General features: G+C 44.4%; 1 protein-coding gene across 1 annotated transcript in view; it reads left to right on the forward strand.

The window, feature by feature from the left end:
• The first annotated feature begins 14224 nt into the window (after positions 1-14224).
• Positions 14225-25855, forward strand: part of ATP1B4 (ATPase Na+/K+ transporting family member beta 4) — a 91357-nt gene continuing 79726 nt past the window's right edge. Inside the window, exons 1-2 of the mRNA XM_088478202.1 lie at positions 14225-14478; positions 22822-22885. Coding sequence (XP_088334328.1) covers positions 22823-22885 — 63 coding nt within the window. The 5' untranslated portion in view covers positions 14225-14478; position 22822. The remainder of the gene's footprint in view (positions 14479-22821; positions 22886-25855) is intronic.

Below are 25855 nucleotides of genomic sequence, written 5' to 3' on the forward strand. Positions count from 1 at the left end.
TTGGATTGCCGGGTCGAGTGACCCGGGAATCCAAACCAGGTAAATTGTAGGGTTTAACACAGGAATAACCCTGCAGTGTGAACAGCGCTCTCTGGGTCACGATGACCTGGAGTGTGCCGCATGTTGGCCGATTGGTCCGGCTTCAGTGGCACTTGGAGATGACGTCATCTTCAAGCGTCCACTTCAACGCCGGAAAAACCGGGTCAATGCAGAGCCGGCTCCTGTGTGAACGGCGCCAACTCAGGAATATCCTGGGTCGGCGCCGGGGAAATTCCGGGTGTGATCCGGGTTGGAACTCTGGGCCTGATTCAGGCCCGGTCATTGCCGCTGGCCGCTCGCAGGGAGTGTGGGCGTTTTTTGGTTCTCCGGCCGCTTGCAAAGCTGTGGGCTACCCCCCACAGCTTGTGCGAGCGGCCAGGAGACCATCGCGATAATCGCGACCATCGGCCTTGCGATGAGATCCTAAGGTATGGTCTAGGCTTCCGCAAGTCCGAGTGAACTTTCTGCTCTAATAGACCAGGAAGTCCACTACTGTCATCAGTACTGATGTCAGTTAGACCTCCCAACAAACGTCAGGCGTTCCCAAGGGAACGCCTGCGTTTGTCCAGCCACCCCCCCTCCACGCCCACAAAACACAAAACGGGAAGAGCTGTCACTCACCATCGACAGCCACCCCGTTTTGTTGCAAGCCCCGTAGCAACTGAACTTCAGTCGCTCGGCGGGGCTCGCGCACGCGCATGCCGGACATGGCTCATGTGCAGTGCAAAAACATTGGGCCGCTTGCGAGCGGCTCTGAATGAGCTGCTCTGTTCCAACTCCGGGTCAGACCTGGAATTTCGGTGTAAAAGCAGTATCACTTGCTTTCTCTCTAACTTTGATTTAAATACAATCTTTTCTATGTCAAATTCTGACACTCTGTTTAAACACCTTAATTTTGTTTCTTTTGCCCTCATGGCACCAGTAGCATATGTGGGCAGCAACATAAGAAGTGTCAGACTAAAAAAGCTTGTTTAAAACCCAGCAGCAGAAGATCAGAGATTAATAGCTTAAACTCGATCCTCAGGAACCCACACAGTTCACTTTTTCTAGGTCTCCTGACAGGTCCACAGGTGTATTAATTACTCACTGACACATTTTAAGAGATCAACAAGTGGAGCTAATTATTTCACTTGCGATTCTGTGAGGAGATCTGGAAAACATGCACTGTTTGGGGTCCTGACGACCAAGTTTGAGAACATGTGGCTTAAGTTCACAACTACATGTGCCTTTTTCAATCATACAAGCTATTATAAACATTTATTCACAAATTAATGCATATTAATGCAAATATACATTTCACAAAATAAAGATCTTGTCTTGCACTGTTACCTGAAAGCCAGGCTTTGGGGATACCCATCACCCACCAAACAGAGGCAATCACACATATTCCACCATCCAGAGTCTCATAGGTAAGTAAAAATACCTTACCGGCTGTGGGCACTGTGAGATCCCCAGGGAAAGTGACCCCCGATTATCTTTCTCTGTTGCTAGCTGAATCATGAATAGCCGAGACACAGCACCTATTGATATGGAAATATCCTTTGTCCCAAATAAGAATGTGTCAGTGCGAAGCAAGTTATTTATTGAAAATGCTAGTGCAGTGGTTCTCAAACTCGGTCCTCAGGACCCCACACAGGCCATGTTTTGCAGGTCACCCAGCAGGTGCACAGGTGTATTCATTACTCACTGACACATTTTAAAAGATCCACAGGTGGAGCTAATATCTCACTTGTGAGGAGACCTGGAAAACATGCACTGTTTCGGGTCCTGAGGACAGAGTTTGAGAACCTGTGTGCTATTGTATTACAGCATATGCATATGGAAACAATTCAAAGGCAAAATGCTTCCCTCAAAATTGCATCCATTCTTTTTATAGTGCCAAGTACGTAGTCATATCACACGATTATACTTTTATCATCTTAACACCATATAAATAAAAAAAACACACATCCTAAAGGTCCTTTGTGGTCTTATGCTATGTACTTGTCTAAAAGTTATGTTAATTTTAAAAGAAAACAACAAAATGGTAGATTGGGTGTAGCTTTTTGGAAATTATAGGTATAGGGTATATTGTGAAGCAATACTTCATCTCAGCACAATTTATGGTAAACTGCTTATAATACAAATGCTAGTGATTTATAATGGAGCCATTATGACGGTATCCGGTCTAAAGATCTACAGTAAAAAGGTCGACAATGTCTAGATCAGTGATTCCCAACCTCGGTCCTCAAGGCACACCAACAGTCCTGGTTTTAGTGATATCCATGCTTAAGCACAGATGGTTAAATCAAAATAACTGAGGTACTAATTAAGTCACCTGTGCTCAAGTATGGCTATCCTTAAAGCCTGAACTGTTAGTGTGCCTTGAGGACCGTGGTTGGGAACCCCTGGTCTAGATAGACACCAGATGTTAGACAGTCAATAGGTCGACAGGTACAAATGGTCGACAGGGTCAAAAGGTCGGCATAAAATTGGTCGCCACAAAAAATGGCCTAACACAGGTTAGACACTTACCGGAGGGTTGGGATTACGCACTTACCCCAACAGTTAGGGTTAGGCACCAGGAGGGAGGGTTAGGCACTTACCGGAGGGTTAGGGTTAGGCGCTAGAAGGGACACTTAGGGTCAGGCACCTACCCTGACGGCTAGGGTTAGGCAACAGCAGGGAGGGTTAGGGTTTGGCACCAAGGGGAGGGTTAGGCACTTACCGGAGGGTTAGGGTTAGGCACCAGGAGGGTGGGTTAGGCACTTACCGGAGGGTTACGGTTAGGCACTAGAAGGGACACTTACAGTCAGGCACCTACCCCAATGGTTAGGGTTGGGTACCAGAAGGGAGGGTTAGGGTAAGGCACCAAGGGGAGGGTTAGGATTAGGGCATACTTGCGTACATTCAGCTCCCTCTTTCCAGGAGAGAGCTGGATGTCAGCTTACAGCGGGGGGCGTGGCTGGACGATAGTGCCGTTTTGGGGGCAGAGCCGGGGGCGTGACTGCAAGATCGTGTCATCGCGGCCCCGCCCCCTCTTCACAATGCCAGACTAAACTGCGTTGTAAAGCAGGAGGCAGGGCCACAATGACGCTATTCAGCGTGCATCGCGTCACCGGGCCCTCCCACTGCTGGAGTTTCTCTATTTATTCTGGGGGTGGTCGGGAGCTTGCCTGCCTCTCCCGTGGGCCAGAAGCAGCACCCGATATTCTGGAGGCTCCCGGCCAAATCCGGAGGGTATTCAAGCCTGGATTAGGGTTAGGTGAAGATTAAGGTTAGAAAAAAAATGTGTTGACCATATTTGCGTTGACCATTTCTGCGGCGAACTTTTGACCCTGTCGGCCTTATTACACTGATTATCTAACATCTGGTGTCTGTCTAGACATCGCCTACCTTTTTACTGTAGATCTTTCAATCCACACCCCATTTTGACAGGCTTCTAAAATGACACATATAAGTGTTCCTATATATTCCTTTATCCACTCCCTAATAGAACCCCCCCCTTAATTCCATATCACTGGTAATTGAAAATAGTAAACATAAAGGGTTACATATTGCCTAATATCTTGTGATCTATATCATAATCACAACAGTAATACTCTGTATTTTTGCTATAAGCTCCTCTTTAAATTATTCGATGTTGTTTTTAATTGTAATAGTTACTCTTGTTTCTTTACTCTTGTTTTTGTTTGAAAGTAATATTTTTTTCTGTTCTTTTGTGTGAAATGGGCATTTCTGGGCGGCAACGCTGCTGTTGCATACAAGAGATCCATCTCCTAGGAGTGTCATGGGAGTGTTGTGAGCTACACTCCGTGCAGTGTCGAACTGGGGCATACAGGGCCCAGCTCAGGAGATGCACAGTGGTAGGGGCCCATGCTTAAGGGATGTGACCAGCCTCCAGAGGGGGTGTGGCCAGCCACCACAGGGGCTTGGCTAACCATTAAAAATTGCATGGTCTGGGCCCCTTTATAAATATATATAGTAGTACATACTGATAGTGCATGCATGATATTGTACCAGATTGATAACAATAATGCATTGTAGTGAAGACACAATGCATTATAATGTAACATATGACCCCTAGAGGAGGGGGTGTGCCTTCAGACAGTGGGGCCCACCGGGAATTTCCCCTGTACCCCTGTTGGCCAGTCCAACCCTGCTTCCATGCTATTCTGAGTCACATGTACAGCGAAGGGAAGTCTGTTTCTGACGGATCTCTTGCATTCAGCATAGGTCAGGATCAAGTACAAGCCAATACTAATGATGACGGTTGTGGCTGTAGATGGAAAATCGGGTGGTACGGCTTCCTGCTTGATGCTGAATGGCTTCTGCATTACATACTTGCCAGGTCTCCCGGAATGGCTAGGAGGCTTCCGGCCTACCAGCAAAGTGGGCAAGTCTCCCAGCCAGCCGCTGCTGCACCCCCCTTGACACATCCCTGCACTCTCCCACACCAACCTTCTAAGCCCCTCTGCAGACATCCATTTGAGGTTTGTTCAGGGGGGGGAGCAATGACACAATTCGCCATGAATCGCGTCATTGTGGCCCCACACCCTGCTTCATAATGCTGGTAATCTCGACATTGTGTATTGGGGGGCAGGGCCACGATGACGCAATCATGCGGTCACACCCCCCCACTCCGTCCCCAATGCCGTGTCACATCCAGCCCAGGCCCCCTTATACCATGCCACGCCACCTGGAGGGGGCAGCCAGAATTTCGGCAACTATGCTGTATTAGCCCTACAGATACTCACACTAGCATAAGGTAGTAAATCTGCCTTCTGTGGCTTCTGGCAATTACAGCCACTTTGCGTCTGACTGATCAGGCCCATACTGCTTTGAGTTGCAAATATTTTATTTTTCAGCATTTATTATTTAAAATTAATATTTTTTCTGCCATTCCCTTGCTGTGCACAATAATAATGAATTTGACTGTGCTAAACCCTGTTGCCTTAATACCATAATTGCAAAGTTTGCTTATTACATTGCACCCCCTGCTGTGGGGAAAAAAACTTGCAAAAGTAACAGTTTCATTATTGTTTTCAATACCAAACAAGTACAAAGAAAAGTTCCAGAAAAGAGGTTGTAAGGTAACACAAGAGAAACATCACGTCTTTGAAATCCAAAAAGTGGAACGAGTTACACATAAGAAATTGATAAATATGGTGAATGCTAAGTTGTTCCAGATGAACCTGCATTTGCAGTTGTTTTCAGAGGAGTCTGACACTGTATCACACTCATACAGTATTAAAGAGCTCAAAACAAATTCTTTATATATGTTTTTTTGTGGGATGTGTGAAACTTAGCACTTTCCTGGATGCTATTAATACCTTACATCAGGCGATGTAAATTTGTCACTACTGGCAGGGGCGTTTCTACAGAGGAGGGGGCCTGTGTGCACTCTCTGTCCGGACCCCCTCCTCTCTCTCGCAGCACTTGTAAACTCTGGGCACTAGAGTGTGCCCGGAGTCTACAGCGCATGCGCAGGTTGCACTAGGGTTATCTCCCTAGTGTGCATGCGCAGAACACCGGAAAAATGGCGGCGGCCATTTTTCAGGTGTTTTCTCCTGTGAGACAGCCCGGTGTGGAACTTCAGAGAGGTGAGTAGTTAAAACATATGGGTGCAGGGTGTGCATTGTGTGCCCCCACCAGACCCATTATAAATACGCCCGACTACTGGCCTGTAAAGCTGGGTACACATTAGACGATCCTGGATCGTGACGGATGGGATGACCGATGTAACGATACATTGTTCACCCGTACACACATAACGATATAGCGCGTGACCGCATGATATATCGTTCAGTGGCCGCATCCAGGAACATGCCGACGGCTGCCAGATCGTCACATCTGCTGTGCAGAACAACAGATGTGACAACAATGCTGACAACTCTCGGGAGCATGTAATCATGGGTACACATTAGACGATGTGCCCGATATATCATTCCAATCTGAATAAAAGCAATATGTCGGATTATATATCATCTAATATGTACCCAGCCTAAGTCAGTTACCAATTATTAGCCAGTGTTGCTCACAGGTGTGATTCATTTTGTTACACAAAACAGGCTGGAGAAGATATTCACTCTACAGTATAAAACACGGGTAGGGGATGACTGGTTCAGAAAACAATCCAGCTAAAGCATGTCTCTAGCAGCTACTGTATGTGGCCACCCGTGCATATAATAATAATAATAATAATAATAGAAAAAAACTAGGCAGAAATGCAACAGAGGTGCCCCTGCAGGGTCCACAGTGCCCTAAAAGTGTCTGGGGAAATCACTCTAGTTGCCATATTAAAAGGTAGGCATTGGGTACTAGTGAGCCTATTCACTAAGCCTAAAGGGTCTGTTACACAAGCAGGAACACTAGTTTCCGCATGTCTTAAATAACAGGCCAATTTACCATTGGTGGCCCTATGTGGCAAATGTGTAACTAAAAATTTAGGAGTTTGACTGAGGGAATTGACACTATCTTCAGATGGTGTCCTTACCATTGAAAGAAGGTCTGGGTTTTGTGCATGAACTCAGGGCCTGATTTAGACCCGCTCGCGAGCGCATAGCACTCGCAAACGGGTCGATGGTCAGGCAGTGTGCGAGCCCTGGAGCAAGTGAGAAATCACTCGCTCCGGGGCTCGCTACAAGACGGGACGGCTGTCGATGTTGATCAACAGCTCACCCCGTTTTGTAGGCGGGTCGGGGGGTGGCTGCACAAACGGAGGCGTTCCGGAAGGAACGCCTGCCGTTTGTGGGCAGCCCTACTGACATCACATGTGATGTCAGTAGTGAACTTCCTGCTCTATTAGAGCAGGAAGTTCACTAGGGCTTGCGTTGGATGAGACCCTACCACAAGAGTCTAGTCGCAAGCCCGATGGTCGCGATAATCACGACCATCGCCAGGTCGCCCGCACAAGCTGTGGGTGGTCACCCACAGCTATGTGAGCGGCCTGGAGGCGGATTTTTTTTTTTAATTAAATCCGCCCTGATTCAGAGCGAGCGCTCGCAAATAGCGAGCGCCTCTGAATCAGGACCTCAGTTCATGCATGTGCAATAACATTGCAGGGACAGTGTAATGGTTAGCATTACTGCCTCACAGCACTGAGGTCGTGGGTTCGATACCCACTACGGCCCTAACTGTGCGGAGTTTGTATATTCTCCCTGTGCTTGCGTGGGTTTCCTCTGGGTACTCCTGTTTCCTCCCACACTCCAAAAATATACTGGTAGGTTAATTGGCTCCCAACAAAATTAACCGTAGTGTGTATGTGTGTGCGCATGTGGTAGGGAATATAGAGTGTAAGCTCCACTGGGGCAGGGATGGATGTGAATGGCCAAATATTCTCTGTAAAGCACTGTGGAATATGTGTGCGCTATATAAATAACTGGTAATAATAATAAACACATGTAAAGTGTTAGTGATGGGGCTTGCAGGGACTGCTGCTATTCAGCTATCCCCGCACTAGAGCAATACTGAATTGCTTTGGTAGTTTGGTGTTTGCTCCTGCAACTGGTGATGAGTTGGATACCGAAGTATCGGGTGCCAATCAGGGCATAATGACAAATATGCTCATAGGTGTGATTCATTCCCTAGTAGAGAATACAGACTGAATAATTGAAATTCTCAGAACTGTGAGGGTCATTCAGACCCGCTCGCGAGTGGCAGTACGCTCGCAAGCGGGTCGATGTTCCCCACTGCGCATGCGCACGACGGAGGGAGCTCCGTCGTGCGCATGCGCAGTGGGATCCATCGCTCCGGGTCTCGCACCAAAGGGGGCGTGCTGTCGATGTTGATTGATTCCCATGGGAACGCCTACCGTCTGAAGCCGGCCCCATTGCAGTGGGAGTGATTTTGGCTCTGATAGAGTCAAAATCGCTCCAGGGCTTGTGGCAGGGAGACCCTACCGCAGGGTCTCCGTCGCAAGTCCGATGGTCACGATGGTCAAGACCATCGCGACCATCTTTTTGGCCGCTCGCATATGCTGTGGGTGGTCACCCACAGCTATGCGAGCGGCCAGGAGGCCGCTCCATTTTCATGGAGGAGGGCTCTGATTCAGAGCGAGCGCTCTGGTCAGAGCATTCAGCTCTGAATCAGGCCCCGTGTTTTGTCAGATAGCCTCAGGATGTCTACATAATACAACCCACTGTTCAGATTTCTAAATATTGAAAATGATAGAATAGGTCTCTGTGGCTGGATGCTATAACATCCAAGGCCCCACCAAACTTGTTCTATATGCTACCATATCTTTTGCACCAGTTGGTGTAATGTAGGCTAAAATGTTTGTGAGAGACACCTCCATTTGGAATAATAAGCACTTGCTTGTGACTGAGACAATTATGATCCATCGGTATCGTGTGCAGATCGTACTGTGTATTTTGTGCATGCGATGCATCGTGCGTCCATTCATGTCATTTCAATGACTTTTCCCTGATGAGTATGTGAGGCACACGATCGATCATATGACAGATCGTGTGCAAAGAAAAACAACAAATTGTGCCACCAGGACTGCCAGGGAGTCGTAAGGTGAATCTTATCTAATGCTGGTCGTACTAGTGTATGGCCAGCATAAGTGGACGCTACTCTATTACAGTGATAAGGAAATAGGGTGTGTGTGTGTGGGGGGGGGGTTACTCTAGTAATAAAAATCAGGACAGTCTCGCAATGTGTTTAATGTATTTATTAGACATGTTATTGCTTATTATAGTGTTTCTCAAATTACAGTATACCAGGTGGCCTGCATTTTCTGTGTATTTTTGGTGCATATGTGTTGCTCTTAGAAGAGCATGGGAAAAAAACATGTGGTGAGCATACCAGTACCTAAATGCATATATTTATTAGAGATGTGCACGGACCCCCGTGTTTTGGGTTTGTTTCTAAATCTTCATCATATTTCGGTTTTAGTAAAGCCCCCCTCAAATGTTTTGGATTTCTATTTCTTTACAATTAATAAAAACAGCTAAAATCATGTAATTTGGACTTGTCTTTGTTCCTACAATATTATTAACATCAATAACATTCATTGACAGTAATTTTTAGTCCATTTTGACCAACTCAAAGTTCACAAGATTATTTTCACTAATATTGGCTATAGGCTCCAGCGAGTTAGCTGGCTAAACTAAGCGACAGAGCAGAGGCACAAACATGTGGCTGTTTAAAAGAACATAACACATCTATGAAACATAGGGATACTGCAGTGGCAGGCAAGATGGAAGTTTAATAAACTATACCATCCTATAGATGTTATCAAGAACTCGATCGGAGGCCCGAGGCCAGCACAGGAAAATGGAGGTGGAGTATTTATTGGAAGCCAGGTAAAGAGTTGGTTGGTTGGTTGATTGACTGATTACTAGCTTGACCTCTTTTAGTAGATGCTGAATTTCTATGACTGGCAGCACTAGTACTGGGTTGCTCCTGCTCCTCTATCGACTGATCTATGATTGGTTTTATTTTTTACACCAAGACAGGAGTAAATCTAATGTTGTTGAACTGCCACCACACAAAGTGAATGTACAATGAGATAGGAAAGGAGGGACTGTTAGCTTTACCTTGCAATTTGATTAAAAGACTGGAGATTTTTATTGACACCAGTAAAAGAATTATCTTTTTCCACTTATGATTTTTTGTACACAGCTGAATGGGAATTGAACCTACAACCTCAGTGCTGTGAGGCAGTAATGCTAATCATTACACCGTCTGTGCAGTAATATACGCTGCATCTCAAAAACACACACTCTTGAAAAATACAATTTAAATTGAATTAGAAAATACTGCAGGGTAATCATTTATGCTTTTGCATATATATATATATATATATATATATATAGTAAAAAGACCTGTCACATGTTGTGTAATGGTCTCTATTTGTGAGGGGAGGCAGGTAGAACACACTTTAGTGTGCGCCTCATATCAGTCATACTGTCCCAAAATCAGTTGTAAGATGGCGGGGCTGGCAGAACTATAGTCAGACATTGAGGTGCATAGAGTGATCAGATTTCTGCGTCTAAATGGCATATCAGCAGCTGAAATTCATCGCCAACTTGTTGAAGTGTACAGTGATAATGTCATGTCACAGAAACAGGTTTGGGTTTGGTGCACTGCCTTTGATTACGGAAGGACAGATGTTCAAGATGAGCAGTGATCCGGCTGGCCAAGCATGTTTACGCTAATTTTGCCTTTAAAACGATTGCCACTTTAAAAATACAGGAAGACTCGCAGGAGTTCCCGCAGTTACTGCAAGTCGCAACCTATTACAAAAGCCCCCCAGTCTGGCCCTGACTATGGCAATGAAACTGTAATCTACAAAATTATCTAAAACGCAACAGAAACCAGACATTTGTTGTTAGCAAGCAATTAAATAACTCTCTGTAATTCCTTTACTTTTGTTTTAAATTTACACCATTGCTAAATTCATTGTCTTATTCCGTAATGCAATGTATCATAACTTTAATAATGATGAAGTGTGAAGAGCCATTAAATAAAAATATGCTTACCTGGGCTACAAACTGTGACTCAGTCTATCTGTCGGAGTAGAACTTGAGCAGTGAGTGGGAAAGTATTTAGTGTCAATGATGCATTTTAATGATTACATTATCAAGGCTGAGAGCTCTGGGGGTCACTCCTCTGCAATTCGATTGGCCGCCAGGCTGCCTATCACAGGCATGTCTGTGACATCCTGAAAGATCAGTAATGCCCACAACCCTCCCCAGTGGCAGTTGCAGAAAAAATGATCAAGAAAAAATCTTTAAGGGAGATGTACTAAGCCTTGGAGAGAGATAAAGTGGAGAGAGATCATGTACCAACCGATCAGCTCCTAACTGTCATTTTTCAAACACAACTGTAACATGACAGTTAGGAGCTGCTTGGTTGGTACTGTATCTCTCTCCAAGGATTAGTACATTCTACACCAGTATGAGGAAAATAAAAAAATAAACACCACCAGGTGGCGGCCGTATCCAGGGCTGACACCGAGGGTCACATAAAAGGTCTGATTCAGAGTTGTACGGTATGCCAATGTTTTCGCAGTTGAACGAGTATCGGCCATCTGCGCAGGCATCAAGGACCATGAACATAGTTGCTCACAGCGACTATTTATTCGCAGTGTGATTGACAGTCAGGGAGCGCTTGGGGGAGGTAAAATGGAGTGGCAGCAGAGAAAGCAGGCGTGTCACTACCATTTTGGGGGCATGTCCCATCCAATGTTTGCCATCCTGTACACAGGAAATATGGCTCCGACATCTCAATTCCTGCACTCATTCTGTGCGACCATAGAGTTACTCAGGACTGTGCAAGGCTGTTCTACAATGTGCTTGGTGCTTCTCCACACTATTAGCTGCTGATGATCTTGCCAAATCATTTACTTTGTGTTTATGTTCCGAGGTTCTAGGCAGCTTACATGTTTCCTATTAGCTTTTACACAGCTTTGTATTGTGACTATGCTGATATCTCTGCTCCCTGCACCGTGGTCTTGTCCTGAACCCTGCCCTGACAAGTGCTTACAATTTATACTACTGAAGTTTTTCGCCTGGACTTAGCCTGTATTTTTTTGGTGGGAATTCCAGGGTTGCAGTTTGTATGGCATCATACTGCCCTATTGGCCCTCATGCGTTGTAAATAACAACACTGCACCGGAATACAGTCACCATATTGAAATTCATAATGTCAACACCAAAATGTCAACATTTGAATTTCAACAAGGTTCAACATGTCAACAGGCACCATGTCAACATCCTCAGAATATCAACATGTTCACAATGTTGACAACTGAAATGTTGCCAGTGATTATATGTAGGGCGTAGGGGTTAGGCATAGTAGGAACAGAATGCCACTACATAAGTTGTCTGCGCCAAAGCTGCTGGACACATGAGCGTCAGGACCAGGGAGAAGATGCTGGAAGCGACACACCTTATCGTGGGGGGGGAGGGGGGCGCGGTCAACGGCGCCGTTCGTATAGCAGGCAGTGCAGCTGCTTTCCGGGCAGTCATCGGGAATGTAACTGACCCGGCCGGCAGCTGCACGCAGAGGACCAGGGCACATTGACTGTGTGTGTGTGTTGTATAGTATTCTATTTTTAGTATATAGAATGGTCATAAATTATACAAATACTTTTTTCCATTATAGTTGGCTGCACCTCCTCCAGTGACTGACCACAGCTCTTTGTGGGCCTCTATTATTGCATTTCCATGTGGGCCCTTCATGCTCCAGTCCGCCACTGCCCTGTTGGTGCATCCCCTTTGGCGCATCCCCCTCAAAATTCCCCGCCACCCCTCTCAAACAGAAATTGGAAAAATCAGGGGGTTCCTGAAAAGGGATGCGGCTTTGTGACATGCCCCTTGTTCATCGCTCTAGGGGGCATGCCCAGCAGAAAATGGATGTGCAGTTGCAATGTGCTGCTGCTCCATTTACTCCTGAGACCACTCCAGAATGCCATGCGTGACAACGTCACGTCCGGCATCACCAGCTTTCTGGGAGACTGGAAGGGATTGGGAGCAGCAGCACAGTTTGTGAATATGGCGCTGCCGGAGTTTGCATGTCATGCCACACAGAGCCCATTCGCTTTATACCACACAGAATCCATTCACGTCATGCAATACAGTAATACTCCTTATAGACATTGTGCCCCACTGTAATAGTGCCCCTTATAACACATTATGTCATGCTGTAATGCCTCTTACACATTATGCCACACAGTAATGCCACTTACACATTATGCCCCACTAAGTAATGTCCCTTACACATTTTGCCACATCAAGTGATGTCCTTTACACATGCCACATAGTAATGCCCCTTACTCACCTTCTCCTGCCTGCTCAGAGTCAGACAGACAAGCTCATGCTGCAGGCTGCTCCTCCGTGACCCGCTCCACTCTCCCCTGCGGCCACTGACATTCCCAGAATGCCATGCGCGACCACAACAACATCACATGGTGTGATGTCATCACGCCCGGCAGTGGGCACCAGCATTCTGGGAAATAGTGGGAGGAGGGAGCAACTGAACATCATGGCAGCACTGTCGCATTACTGTCTGTAATGGTGGCGCCGTGGTGGCCAAGAGCCGGTGGGCGTCGTCAGATCAGCAATAGCCCTGCTTTCCCGCCCCTAGATCTCCCACTGAGTACAGGATAACACTGGGCCCTGGGTGTACAGGACGTTAAATGAGTTGCGCAGCAAAACTGATGGTGGTGGTTAGTCCACACGTGGTACAGCTTAACCAGGTTTTAGGTTTATTTGACCAGGTAGAACAACAAGGAGGCCTAGAGACACAGGGATAAACAGGTACAATAATAATGCTGGAGAAGAATGGAGCGAATGGTTATTGCTGGACTTTGTAGTGCGCTCAGTGGCAGGATGATGTTTGCCCCAGTGGTTAGTGGTGTTATGCACCTTAATAAAAGCTGTGGTGGTATAGGGTACTTTCAGAGGGCACAGCCAGTCTGCTGGAATGCTGAGAAGGAAAAACGCACATGCATGTAGCACATGACAGAGTTCAGGCCTCCTGCTGAGCTGCGGTGGGTTCTAGAGACTGCCAGCTCTGCTTCTATATGGATATGAGGCAGAACAGTGTGCTCCTCATCCAACACCTCTGCCATCGCATGACCACACATGCTTCCTACTAGGGATGGCCATCAGTGGGTTAACAATCGATGGTCACTACCAGTTGACTGGAAAACATTGAAGGTTTGCACCCATCAATGGTCATTCCTGCAGTGGTTAAGGGGCGAACATTGGGCCAATCAGGGAAGGAGGCAGGGCTTAGTGGGACAGACAAAATGACAATTCTGGTAGACAAGCTCACAAGTCAGACAGTCACACTGACAGTTTTGGAACAAGAGCTCATTTGTACAACATATTGCCTATTTCTCTGCACTAATGGAAACATGCAGGGAAGGCGGTGAAACATTTATACACTTGGACTGGTGTGTAATAGCATTGGATTAAAATGCTATATCATTTTTATTAGTTCATATAAAAGCCTTTCCTACAACATTAAGTATTTTGTTCCAGAATTGGGGATTAATTATCCTGAAATAGACCAAACCTGTATAATAGCCAACATGTTCATCCAAATTATTATCCCAATCTAACCTTTTAAAATGCAATATCTGATTCCATCCAGTCCTTACAAGCTATGTCTGGGAACTGACACTGCAAGCTCATTAACTGTTTTTCTTTTTTGCCATGACTGTATGTGATGAGATAAAAATAGTGCCAATTTTTGAACTCACTGCCAGCCATGGAGTACTTTTGACTGACAAGCACACATTGCCTGTTCTCCAGGATCAGGACTTGTAGGTGAGAAACGGTCTCCCAGTCTTTATCCATGAGAGTAGGGTGTTCTCTCTGCCTCCAGAGACGCTGCACCTCATTCCAGACAAGGGCTGATGATAGGAAAAGATATGAGATAACAGTGATACTGTGGGTTCTTGCTTGAAAATCTCCAAATCCACTATTCCAGCTCCTGTACAAGGTAAAACTAATGTATTCATTGTGCACAACATATGGACTCTTAATTGTATTGGTATTGTACTTACTTGAAGCTGTAAGATATTATTGAAATTCATCTAAAATGAAAAAATACTTTCATGTTTACCATAATAGACTGATAAACTTTTTGACCAAAATAAACTAGTAAACGTTTTGATCCAAAAAGAAACTATTAAACTTTTTGTTCTAAATATTGTTGAGCTGAGGTCATAGGAAATAATGTATGTTATGTAGGCTATTACTATTATGACCATATTCCTAGACTCGCCAGTTAACATTTAGATTCCACGTCTATGCAGTTCTTTATTTTATTGCAATGTGTCATTTTATGGGTTTTTATTTTATATTTTAATGTAATATTTAACACCACATTATACTTCCCAATATATTATAATATATTAACAGGTTACAAACTGCAGCATTCTGAAAATCAATGAATGTAGTGGAAAATTAGTGCACTTCAAATTGACAATTATAAACTGATATAGTGAAACAATCAAAACAGAAATGTTCAGAGCTGTCAACCATATAATCCAGCTGTGATGTTACACAGCTGCCTCTGCAGGGGAAAGAGCTAATCTCCGAAGAAGAGGGCACAATTTCTCTTTGTAATAGAGAAAGTAATGTGTTCTTCTAAGTTTTATGTATCACATACAGTCAGGTGCATAAATATTGGGACATTGACAGAATTTTCATATTTTGGCCTCTATTCACCACCACAATGGCTTTGAAATGAAACAAACAAGATGTGCTTTAACTGCAGACTTTCAGATTTAATTTGAGGGTAATTACATCCAAATCAGGTGAACGGTGTAGGAATTACAACGGTTTCTATATGTGCCTCCCACTTTTTAAGGGGCCAAAAGTAATGGGACTATCAACTCAAAAGTTATTTCATGGACAGGTGTGGGCTATTCCCTCATTATTTCATTATCAATTAAGCAGGTAAAAGGTCTGGAGTTGATTCTAGGTGTGACATTTGCATTTGGAATCAGTTGCTGTCGACTCTCAATATGAGATCCAAAGAGCTGTCACTATCAGTGAAGCAAGCCATCATTAGGCTGAAAAATCAAAACAAACCCATCAGAGAGATAGCAAAAACATTAGGTGTGGCCAAATCAACTGTTTGGAACATTCTTAAAAAGAAAGATCGCACCAGAGAGCTCAGCAACACCAAAAGACCCGGAAGACCACGGAAAACAACTGTGGTGGATGACAGAAGTATTATTTCCCTGGTGAAGAAAAACCCCTTCACAACAGTTGGCCAAATCAAGAACACTCTCCAGTAGGTAGGTGTATATGTGTCAAAGTCAACAATCAAGAGAAGACTTCACAAGAGTGAATATAGAGGGTTCACCACAAGATGTAAACCATTGGTGAGCCACAAAAACAGGAAGACCAGATTAGAGTTTGCCAAGCAACATCTAAAAAAGCCATTACAGTTTGGGAGAGCATCCTATGGACAGTTGAGACAAAGATCAACTTGTACCAGAGTGATGGGAAGAGAAGAGTATGGAGAAGGAAAGGAACTGGTCATGATCCAAAACATACCACCTCATCAGTGAAGCATGGTGGTGGTAGTGTCATGGCGTGGGCATGTATGTCTGCCAATGGAACTGGTTCCCTTGTATTTATTGATGATATGACTGCTGACAAAAGCAGCAGAATCAATTCTGAAGTGTTTCGGGCAATATTATATGCTCATATTCAGTCAAATGCTTCAGAACTCATTGGACGGAACTTCACAGTGCAGATGGACAATAACCCGAAGCATACTGCAAAAGCAACCAAAGAGTTTTTTAAGGCTAAAAAGTGGAATGTTATGCAATGGCCAAGTCAATCCCCTGACCTGAATCCGATTGAGCATGAATTTCACTTGATGAAGACAAAATTGAAGGGAAAATGCCCCAAGAACAAGCAGGAACTGAAGAAATTTGCAGTAGAGGCCTGGAAGAGCATCACCAGGGATGAAACCCAGCGTCTGGTGATGTCTATGCGTTCCAGACTTCAGGCTGTAATTGCCTGCAAAGGATTTGCAACAAAGTATTAAAAAATGAAAGTTAGATTTAGGATTGTTTAGTTTGTCCCATTACTTTTGGCCCCTTAAAAAGTGGGAGGCACATATAGAAACCGTTGTAATTCCTACACCGTTCACCTGATTTGGATGTAATTACCCTCAAATTAAATCTGAAAGTCTGCAGTTAAAGCACATCTTGTTTGTTTCATTTCAAAGCCATTGTGGTGGTGAATAGAGGCCAAAATCTGAAAATTCTGTCAATGTCCCAATATTTATGCACCTGACTGTATGTGATTCACATATAATGCTTGGAGAATGCATAGAACTACTCTTAAGTGTATATTGTATGAGACCAGCTATGAGCTACCACTACTATTATCCATGGGCAATTTATAATGCTCGTAGTTTCAGGAGCTAGTTTGCTGGAGATTGCCCACCTGCTCATTACAGCTGTAATATTGGGCATTGTTCCATATTTAGTAACACAGTTTAACAATTCATTTAGCTTACACATCCAGTAGACTATTAATGCACCATAGTAAATGTGGTGCTGGAGGAAACAGTATGTGCCAATATCAACATTTATTGCCCTTGGCATTACATAGTATTCTTCTTAGTGGTGGCATATACTGAAAGACAGAATTCAAATAATATGCAGCTATGTATACATGTATGTATGTAGTATGTATCATAAATGTATTGTGGCATTTGAGAAAAGAGTAACTGTATAATGGTGAATTCTGTGTCTACCCCTGTGGCAGTTCCTATACAACAATACATTTTGGAAATACCTCTCCTCTCCAAATGTGATTGTGATACAAACAGTTAACAATTATTTGGAAAAGTCACATTAATAAATGTCTAGGCTTTAAAAGTCACATAGATGCAATAGACAAAGCTTTACCCCTGGAGCTTGCTCAGAAAGCACATCATTATAGGGGTCAATTCAGTTAGCAGCAAGCTGGCTCACCCTGCACATATGATAGCTCCAAGCTTTTGACTTTATGTTTGCAGCCCCATAGGGCTGTGTATAAAAAAAATGTGAGCACGCGCCTTGAGGGCAGCGAGATCAGCTCGTGGCTAATTGAATTGACCCAATAAAACACACTGGAAGAGCATTGCAGTACACATTTACACCTCTCTGTACCCTAAACCTAACCTTCCCTCCCTAGTGCCTAACACTAACCCTCCCCCTAGTGCCTAATCCTAACCCTGCACCCTAACCCTCCCCTAACTGCCGATACTTACCTTCGGGATGCCGGCGGTTGGGATACTGGTGCCGGGGTCCCAATGCTGTCGGGATTTCGACGCCGGTATTTTCCAATATCTTCTGTTTCCATCATGGTGCATTTCAGGGATACTTATTTATGAACAGAAGTTTTCCAACTTTTAGGAACAGAATTACTTGATTAATAGGCTCTTATGAGATGTCAGAGTATTTTTTTTATTTTTGTGTACGATTAGCTTTTTATTACACCCTTCTTGGGCTTAGAGCACTTAATTGCCTAGTCTCCTGGAAAGTTTGGGTGTCACTCAGATCCCTGGAAGAGTAGGCGTCCCACTGCATGCTGCCCACCTAGTGAAGTGGGCAGGATGGGGAGAATATGCCAGATCCTTGGGGAGAGGCTACAATGACATGTTTCTAACACATCATTTTGGTCCCGCCCTCTCTCAATAGAACCGCAATTTGCATCATTACATTGTGAGGGTGCGGGGACTAATGATGCGAAGTGCGCAGCCCCGCCCCCGCCCCCACCGGTTATCTGCATCTCTCCTACCGGCATCTCCTGGATTAGAGAATGCAGAAATAGGCAAGAAGAAGGCACATAATAGTCCTATTTAAAGTACAACATAAAATGTATATTTGCATAGTGGAAATGTTTGTGCACTGCTCCGCTGCTCAGCAAAGCAAGAATTTCCCCTTGAAATGTACTCTTGACAATCCATCTTATTTCTAGAATCTCAGGCCACAACAACAGGATATTTCCTTTTATTTGTTGCAGTAATGTATAAAATTAGACACATTGATGTGCTTACTCTGTACTTTACAAGTAATTCCCCCACTCCACACACCCCATCCACTTGGCCTTTGCAAATGTATGCTCTACTGGACACACTGCCATTGTGCTCCACAAGCCTATGTGCTTTGGGGGAATTGTAAGCACACATTGAGGTGCATAGAGGTTCCAAATGTCTTTTTTCATCTCATAGCAGACATTAAGTAATATTTAAATTACCACCAGAATGTTTATTATCTCAGGGAGTAAAATTTCCCAGGCAAAGTTATTATGTATGTAAACCTATCCAATCATCAACATGTAGGGCAGTGTTTTGTTAGAGATATGTAGTGTTGTGAGGTCCTAGGGCCGCAAAAATCTGGTGTTAACCGTACTAAGTGCAAATAATGGAAAGAAGCTGTGTATAGTATAGATGGAAAAGCTGCTGGAGTCAAAGTGTCAGCGCGGGGGAGGCTGAGAGTCGGAATAAGGAAGGTGGAGGTAAAAGCAAAGCAGGCGGGAAAAAGGAATGCAGGGAAGAGCAAATATTTTGAATAAAATAATTCAGAGAGAAACGGAAGATATAGAGGGAGAAAAATTGGGGAACATAAATTACAGGCACCATGTGAATTGTCGACATTCTCAGAATGCCAAAATTAGAGATAGGCGCTGCTGGGAGGGTTAGAGATTACAGTTAGGAGAGGGATAAAATACCCAAACCGCTGCTCCATCAGACATCTCCACCAGAAGTGCTGGGGACATGGCTGGAGACACCGCTGCTGCCGGGACCAGGAAAGTGACCGCTGGGACAACAGGGATGTTAGGTTGATATTCTATCATGTCCACATGTCATCCTTGTAGACACGATGTATGTCAACATCATCACTGTCAACATGCTAAAGCATGTCAATATTCTCATGTCGACCTGATGCATGTCGATATGAGAACTGCTGGCCTAACATACCACATCCATTGTGATCTAGGAATAAGTTGAACAACATGGCAATATATGTGGAAGAGTGGAGAAGCAAATAAAGTCAGTAGGTGTAAGTATATAAATGAATAACTGGGTACTATAAACATATAAATGAGCAAATTGTGAGCTGTAGTACTAAGTGACCGTACTGATGACAGAACGCGTATGGACTGAAACCACCTCACAGTATATATTCCTGTTTTGCTCAAATATTCAGTTCACTACTATTCAAACCTTAGTTTTATTATCTCTATTTTATAACTGTTTGCTCTTCTTTATCTACATTTACATCACAATTCCTATTTCCTATTCTCACTCATAACTCATGTTTGGCAACCACACACAATTATATATTTGTTAATATGCAGCTAGTCATTCATTTATTTACACCAATTCATTTTATTTGCTTTTACCTCACCTCCAAATTGAATGCAATATTAGTCTACTTTCTCTTAGATCCGTTATGTTTCCTAGAAATCATAATACCTTGCCCGTTTTCACTTCCCCTCCGAACCCCAATCTAACCTCTATTCCTCAACCATTTCCATGCTTCCACAATTCCTACTACTCTCCTACCTTAACACGCTCTCTATCTTAGTAAATTGTGCAGCTTATAGCCCACAGGCTACAATGGCTAACACTAAAGATGGCGTTAGTTACCCGAGTTAGGTAAATCTCGTAAATAGCAGCCTCCGTGGAAACCTCTCGGGGCTGTTGGTGCAACTGCTGCAGATATCAGCTGCGGTCTCCCTCTAGAATAGTTCAAGGGGTACCTGAAATTTGCAGATAATAATCCTGCAAATTTATTTTCATAAATAGGGCCCTTAGTCCTCTACCTTCTAATTTTTACATTCTCATACAGTACACCCAGCATCTCACAATCACAAACACTTCTGCATATCTCCAATGAAATACCACACCAGACAACGAGGCAAATGTGGTCACGTACAACCAGGGGCGGATTGGCAAATGAAAGTGGCCCTGGAAAAATGTGTCAAAGCGGCCCAAAAAAGTTGGTGTGGCCTTGTGGAAATGGGTGTGGCCTAATGTGAAAAGCCATGCCCACAAGCCACTCCCCGTGTTTCAGTCATGCTCGGGGCATGCCCACCGCTCTAGGAGCTGATGGGCTTGTCCACAGTCCTCTCCAGTGAATAACCACAGCAAGGATGTGAATGAGCATTTTCTTACCTATATGATTTCTCTGCAACAGAGAACCTCTGAACAAATTTATCCTCCCTGGACAGGCAGTGTCTTGAGTTGGTATTTACTATTCATGCACGAGATCCCATGATCTGGAAGTCGCCTGTATGTGTCACAATAAAACCAATGTCATTATCATGCAACAGAGGTACAACCAGATAATAAATGTGGGTTTCCCATATCAAACAAATTTATATTAATAAAATATATTTGCTAATTTGGTACCATTTGCATCAGTAATATGATTTAATTAGAATTGTTGTCTTACTGATGATTACTGTCCCCCAGTTGTTTCTTCTAATAGTACCAGCGATCCTACCATCCTCTACCATGTATCACACAGGACACACACTATAATGCATCACTATATACAATATATGACAGGAGGCCCCTCTATATACACCATGTACGATGTCTGAGATGGGACAGGACAATACAAAGCTGGGAAGAGGTTCTGCAGCAGCTGAGACTCAAGGCCTCCCCCTCTTCCGCGGTTATACCTTTCGGAAAAGAAAGACGCTAATGGGCTGGAGAGAAAGAGGCTGAAGGGCAGGAGAGTATGACACTGAGGGGCAGGGGAGTATGACACTGAGGGTCAGGAGAGTGTGACACTGAGGGCAGGAGAGCTCTAGACTAACAGCCGGGCTGCCTGTCATGCTAAAACAGAGTCACAGCCGGATGACGCAATTCGGGGGGGCGGGCCACAATTGACAAGCTGCCCCACACACCAATCGGCCCACCGGGATTCTTCCCGATAAAAGTAATGGCCAATCCGCCCCTGCGTACAACTCTCTTCTAGTATTCCAAGGTGGAGGACACTGTGGGTCTAAGGGGTCTATTTACTAAGCAGTGTTAGGAGACAGAGTGAAAAGTGATAAGGAAGTGATAAGGTGCCAGCTAATCAGCTCCCAACTGTCATTTTTCAAACACAGCCTGTGCGATGACAGTTGGGAGCTGATTGGCTGGCACCTTATCACTTTCTTATCACTTTTCACTCTGTCTCCTAACACTGCTTAGTAAATAGACCCCTTATTCAGAGTCAAACAGTATTAGCAATTTTTCGGACTGCGTTAATGTGAGAACAAGCAAGGAAACATAGGTATTTCTGCAGAATCAGAATAGCATGGAAGTTAGATCTCTGCTATCTATTAACCCTGAAAAATTCTCAGGTCAGTCTGAGATCCCCATTTATACTACAAAACCCGGGAAATTTCAGGGTCGGATACGTTCACACTGAACCCGGGTCTGTCCTGGAATTTGGTGTGGATTTGAAGGGGACATTTTTTTATGTTCACAGTAATGACATAATATAAAAATTAGCATTTTTAGAGTAAAGGCCACAAAGTTTGTTTGTTTCCAAATGTCTCTTTTATTGAATGCCAATACATTTTTACATTACAATATAAGAAAATATTGAATATAGCCTTTAAAAAGTTTTGGTCTATACAAAGACAAAATTTTCACATAAAAAAATTAAACTTAAATAATGCACACTTAAATTAATTTGCTCCCCTGCCATATGATCCGGATGCCTGCAGTTGATGTCATCTGCAGGTGCACGGAACAGCCAATGAGAAAGTTTTCTTAAAACCCAAGTCTATAAACCTAGGTTGGATGCATTCACACTAGAGCCTACCCAGGTGTCACCTGGAAATAACCCTGGTACAGAGCAGGGTCATGGACCCAGGACTTCAACCCGGGTCGTTTCTGTTCACACATAGCAGAGGTAAGTGTATGCAAGACGCAGGGATTTCACGTGGTATTCTTGCACCAAGGATAGGGTTGGTGCAAGTGCATGCTAAAAGTGATGACTGGCAAGCAGATATATAAAGGTGGTGCATCCACATAAATGCCTCTGGATACAGGTGGAAATCAACAGCTATATTCAAGCTAGAATTGCAGCTGCAGAAGCAGCCCTTCGTGTGTGACTCTCAATCAGCCCCAGTGTTTTCTAGCACACGCACATAGTACACCTAAATATAGCTGAGTGCACAAATATACCTATTCCTAACACACATATGTATGCATGAAGGGCACATAAGGAGATACATATTTTTGTACTATACCTGCATAGTGTGTATGTTGCTGATCATATACCAATATCCATCACAATCTTCTCTGTTGTTTTTTTTTTAGTATGGAAATGAATTCCTCAAACTCCAGGTCTCCTGACCAACATGGAAACTACTTACATTCAGTGGTAAGTGTATAGAAAAGGAACTGGCTGTATTTTATAGGGGAGAAAATCTCAGTTGCAGCTCTTCAGAAATGCACCCTGGCCATAATTGCTGTAATGCAGGGTGGGATTGGACAGGAACTGACAGCAAGAAAACAATTGCGTTGGCCACAAGTCGGTTTGCAGTGAGAGTAATGCTGGCCATACACCTACACGATGAGTGCCGATGCGACTCACCATGCCGTTTTCCCTTCAACTCCCCGGAGCTCCCTGGCAGTCCCTGCCGTACGTTTCATGCTAATTTCACACACGATTTACACACGATCTGTCGAACGATCACGCGTCACTATATGATGGATCGTGATGCAATTGATCGTGTGCCGCACATAAAAACATGCGATCATGCGATAGATCTCTGCTGTCCTATGCTGTGGTCAAGCTGAGTAAGGAGAGGGCCCAGCGTAGGAAGAGAATTAGGTCCTGCTGAACCAAGGATTGGCTACTGGAGAGGGAGAGCCGATCCTACATGCCCCTGCTGACGGAGATGAGGGAGAACAACCCGGACGATTACCGCAACTTCCTGCGGATGGATGAGCCAACATATACCAGGAATTGCTGTGTCTGGTGACCCCCTATATCCAAAAGCAGGACACCAAGTTTAGGATAGCCATCACGGCCAAGGAGAGGCTCGTGGCGACTTTGAGGTTCCTGGCTACAGGACGCTCCTTTGAAGACCTCAAGTTTGGGACCCGCATCTCAGCTCAAGCTTTGGGATGCATTATCCCAGAGACCTGCATGGCTATCGTGAAGGTGCTGCAGTTCCGTTATTGTAAGGTAAGATAAAACACACACCACACTGTTTTTTATACTTAAGATGATTGTTTTATTACAATTTTTTTTTTTTTTTTTTTGTTAATTTTAAAGACAGAAAAACTTTTTTTGTGTGTGTTTTTCTGTGATTTTGTGGCCAACATGGCCTATAAAATGTATAAAACACAAACTGTAATTTTAAATATAATAAACATATATATTATAAAATGCTAAAAGTATCACCAAGTTACCCAATCCCTGATAAGTATGGTGCGGTATGTGCTATGGTGTTTACAGTCCATATTTCAGTGGTGCATACACATGCTGAAAGTGCTTACTCAGTGGGCCCGGCCCCATTTCGATGCACTTCCAGCATGTGTTCATTAGCCGCCTGAGTCTGTGTCACAAACACCATGCTGCATACAGCACCATACTTATCAGGGAGTGTGAAACTTCCTTAGTACTGTGCAAAACTATGCAACATTACAAACAGTAGGGGGGACCCACATCACAACTGAACAAAATAATTTTACTAATCACTTTCGCGTAAAACTGAAAAACAAACTTGACATCGAAGGTGGAGAACTGGGTTGGTAGGAGGAGATGGTTGGGAGAGGAGGTTGGTAGGAGGAGGTGGCGGGTGAGGAGGTTGGTAGGAGGAGGTGGGTGGGTGAGGAGGTTGGTAGGAGGAGGTGGGAAGGGGATCAGGATGGTAGGGTGGGTACTGTTGAGAAGAATAGTAGGTGGGTGGTGGCATGGCGAGTGTAGGGGGGTAGGAACTGCTGGCGGGGTTACAATGCTAGTGTCTGCTGATAGTAGAGACTGGTGAGCTTTGAATATCAGGTCTGAGGTCAGTCTCTCAAAATGCATTAGTTGGTCTTGGACCATTGCTCTGAGTGCTGCACTTACATATGCAGCAAAGTGGTCATATTTGTCAGGGGGCTTTAATAAGTCTTCTCTGGCCTTTCGTAATAGTGGGCATCTTCCTCCTGGGTATTCTTCCTCCTGGGTATTTTTTGTTTTCCGGCGTTGCTTTTTGGAAACTGGAACTGTTAGGGTTGTTGTCTCCACACTTTCATCCCCACTTGCGAAAAGGACCGGGGTGCTGGAGATGTCAGAAGTCTGTTAACAGAGAAAATGAAAACAAATGTCATATATTAATTTTGTTTTCAATTCTTTCACAGTTCCCTACAAGCACAGAATAGTGGATAGCCATTGCAGACGAGTTTGAGAGCCGTTGGCAGTTCCCTAACTGCAGGGGAGCTATCGATGGGAAACATATTAGGATTACCCCACTGGCCAACAGCGGGTCCTACTACTACAACTATAAGGGGTACTTCAGTATTGTTCTGATGGCGGTGGTGGATGCCAACTATGAGTTCCTCTTCGTAGATGTGGGGAAGAACGGCCGTTCTACTGACGGTGGATCAGTTAAGAAGACGGCATTCTACGACCATCTCACCACTAACACTCTGCATTTGCCGTCCAGAGAGACTACCAAACATGGCCTAAATTACGTGTTTGTGGCTGACGAGGCATTCGCCCTTCATGAGCATGTCATGAAGCCATTCCCACAGAGGGCCTTGACTCATGAGAAGCGGGTGTTTAATTACCACCTATCTAGTGCAAGGCGTATTGTGGAAAACTCTTTTGGGATCTTGAGCAACCGATTCTGGATTTTGCATAGCCCGATAAATCTGAAGATGGAGAAGATTGACTGGGTGGTGACGGCTTGCTGTATACTGCACAACTTCCTGCGCAAGAAAGCCACCCAGCAGGCACAGCTGCAGTGGAAGATCAAGAAAATCTGAAAGTGGTTGCTCCATTCCCCTCAATGGAGGTCCACGTGGTCATGGAGACCAGGAGTGCTCTGGCCAAAAAGGTCAGAGATGAATATATGGCCTACTTTAACGGGGACAGTGCAGTGCCATTGCAGGAGGAGTACATCTAAAAATTTGTTTGGTAGGACTCAAAATTTATAATTGCTGACATTTCACTTTGCTGGGTCTCTACTTACCAAAAATGTCTCTCCGAGTTCCCCCACATCCTCCTGCTGCAGGCTGCACTCCTCGGTCTCTGCCATCACCTGAACCGAAGGACGTACCAGATCCTGCTGCACCACAATTTGAAGAGGTCGTACGCTGTCAGTCACTGTTCCGGATCTATTCGAATTCTCCACCTTCT

This window comes from Taudactylus pleione, unplaced genomic scaffold, assembly GCF_031769625.1.
Source record: "Taudactylus pleione unplaced genomic scaffold, aTauple2 ptg000211l, whole genome shotgun sequence".
NCBI classification, from domain to species: domain Eukaryota; kingdom Metazoa; phylum Chordata; class Amphibia; order Anura; family Myobatrachidae; genus Taudactylus; species Taudactylus pleione.